Genomic DNA, 2,448 nt, shown 5'->3' on the forward strand with positions numbered 1-2,448 from the left:
AGCAGGACTAATTTTAGTAGCTTGAAGAAAGTTGATTGTAAAGTTTTCCAGCTCCTGTTTTATGTTCGCCTGGTTAATGAGCGCCAAATACGAGAAGGCGAGATTGTGAGATGATGGATTTGGGGCAGAAAATGGCAAGCGATATTTTTAGCATTCTGTGTGCCTTACATAGAGAGCAAGTCTTTCTCTTCCTTCCTCTAACAGGTGATTGGGAACAATAGTGGGCTGCGGGTCCAAAAGAAGAAAGTTAAACCTACGGGGAATTTTGGTAACTTGACACGAGCCAAAATAGTGTTTTCAGGGAGTGCGCTGAGGGCCATTAGTTTTCTTTTAGGCGCAGGGTAATGGAGCTTAACATAATGTCAGATTTAGGACCCAGCCGTCTCTGTCTTTTTTCTGTCAGAATTAATCACAGTCCCCCATTAGAGGAAGCTGAGTGCGTCTGTCAGATCTCATAAGCCCGCTGCTTTGTCGCTGCTGCAAAACAGGGTCTTAAATTACTTGTGTAGCACAAAGTTCACAGCGATGAAGAAAGATTTGTAAATATGTGGGGCAGCTTAATTGACTTGTGTGGCGTAAAATAACCGCTCAGAGCAGGAACCCCGCTCTGCTGCTGTCATTCCTTAAATATATTTAACAATACGGGTCTCGCAACGCGTGTGTGCGTGGGGGCGAGCCAGCCTGCCCGGCTCCCGGCCGGCGCGAGGACCAGCCCGTCCCCACCTCGGGACCTGGGTGAAGGGACCAGCAACCATCAGCAAAAAAAAAAGTAGGTTTTGGAGTGGCCGAGTTGAAGAGCTTTCTGCTGGCTCTGAGGTGTTGGATGGTTTTTTAGGAGACTGTCTGGTCCGAGGGGTTGGCCTCATTTTTGAAAGTCTTTGCGGTGTTTTAAAGGACTCGGGATACTTTTTCTTAGGAGATTCCTTCCCTCAGATGGGAGATGTTCTCTGGGCATTGGGGTTACCATCCAGGCCTGTCTAAGCATTATAAATGAAATTAAAGAAAAGAATCAGGAGCCAAAAATAAACTTCTTGTTGTCCTTTTCATTGCAGGTGAGAACCAGGGAGGCTTTGGGGGCGGTTGGTGCCTGATGAGCTCTGTTGGGGGTTCATCTGCCGTGAGCTCAGCCTGCCGGGCTGGCCGCTAACTCCTCTTCGTTTCTTTTTCCGTTCCAGGGGACACCTGGCAAACCAGGTCCAAGGGGGCAGCGCGGTCCAACGGTAACAATCCATTTCTTCATTCTTGTGCAGTTTGAAAGCTTGTTAAGGGCAGGGGAAAGGGTCATCTGATTTATGTCCTCACTGGGTAGGATCTGGCCTTCAGCAGTTAAAGCTAAATAGAGGGGGACAGTGATTTGGGGCTGGGGCTCACCGGTCAACACGGTCTGAGGTCATAACAAGGTCAGACCTCCAGTGGCAACGCTGAAGGCTCCTGTCATCCTCTTGTTGCTGGTGGGGGGACTCGCTGACCCGGTGCAGCTCAGGTGCTTGGGTGCTTTGGGTGATCACAGTGTAGGGCTGTGGGTAGCAAGAAAGGCTTAAATATCATCTTTTGTGTCTTTTTAAGGGTCCACGTGGGGAAAGAGGCCCTAGGGGAAGCACTGGGAAACCTGGCCCAAAGGTAAGGTTTTGGGGACCCTAGTGGAATTGTGTCCCAAAAAGCATTGGTATAAGAGACCATCTGGTTCATCGCCCTTTGTTTCCCTTCTCTCCTTTCTCCATTGTATTTTGAAAGCTGAGCCCCCCTGAGCTTCATTACCCAGCCGAATGGCTCCTAACCCAGCCATAAAGTATATGCTCAGGTCCTAAAAATGTGTTGGCCCACGTTTCAGCAGGAAAAAAAAAGGTGCATGCCCGAATTAAGGCCCATTGCAACCAGAAAAGGAGGGAGCCACCCCCGCGTCGGGGACCAGCACAACCCTGCGACCCACTGACGCTTCCCCTAAGCCCTATTTTTTGGTGTTTAAGTGGCATTTGAACCACCTTAGAGGCCTTAGGGTGTGCCACGGGTGAAGGGGCAGGTATTGCTGCTGGGCTCCAGAACCTTGCACCGTGCCCAGCCACTTTGCATGCGCACTGTTCGCCCACGATTGGTCACTGGGAAAAATAGGTATTTTGCTGCCAGCCAATCTGGAGGCACACTCGGCTCCAGAACCTGCTGCAGAGACCAATTAAGTGACCATCAATCGCCGGGCATGATGGAAGCGAAGCTTTTGTAGCAAGACATTGTCACCACCGCGCTGCCGGCTTTAAAAATAAATGTCTCGGCTTTGTGTCGGCATGAATTTTTGATAAATACCTCATCTTTGCGGCGGCATTTATCTCTCAGAGGGAAGCCGTTATCTGGTGGAAATATCCTGAGCTCGCTGACGTTATCTTTCCTGTATTTTTATTAAGCCATGTGGGGGGAACGAGCAGCTGCTTGTTTGTGGCTGGATGCTGCTCCCCA

The 2,448-nt window shown here is 49.9% G+C and overlaps 1 protein-coding gene across 1 annotated transcript in view; it reads left to right on the forward strand.

Moving 5' to 3' along the window:
* COL5A1 (collagen, type V, alpha 1) overlaps nucleotides 1–2,448 on the forward strand; it is a 128,398-nt gene that overhangs the window by 94,568 nt on the left and 31,382 nt on the right. The window contains exons 34-35 of the mRNA XM_009892325.1: nucleotides 1,176–1,220; nucleotides 1,567–1,620. Of these exons, the coding sequence (XP_009890627.1) occupies nucleotides 1,176–1,220; nucleotides 1,567–1,620 (99 nt within the window). The remainder of the gene's footprint in view (nucleotides 1–1,175; nucleotides 1,221–1,566; nucleotides 1,621–2,448) is intronic.

This window comes from Charadrius vociferus, unplaced genomic scaffold (assembly GCF_000708025.1).
Source record: "Charadrius vociferus isolate BGI_N301 unplaced genomic scaffold, ASM70802v2 scaffold549, whole genome shotgun sequence".
Classification (NCBI taxonomy): domain Eukaryota; kingdom Metazoa; phylum Chordata; class Aves; order Charadriiformes; family Charadriidae; genus Charadrius; species Charadrius vociferus.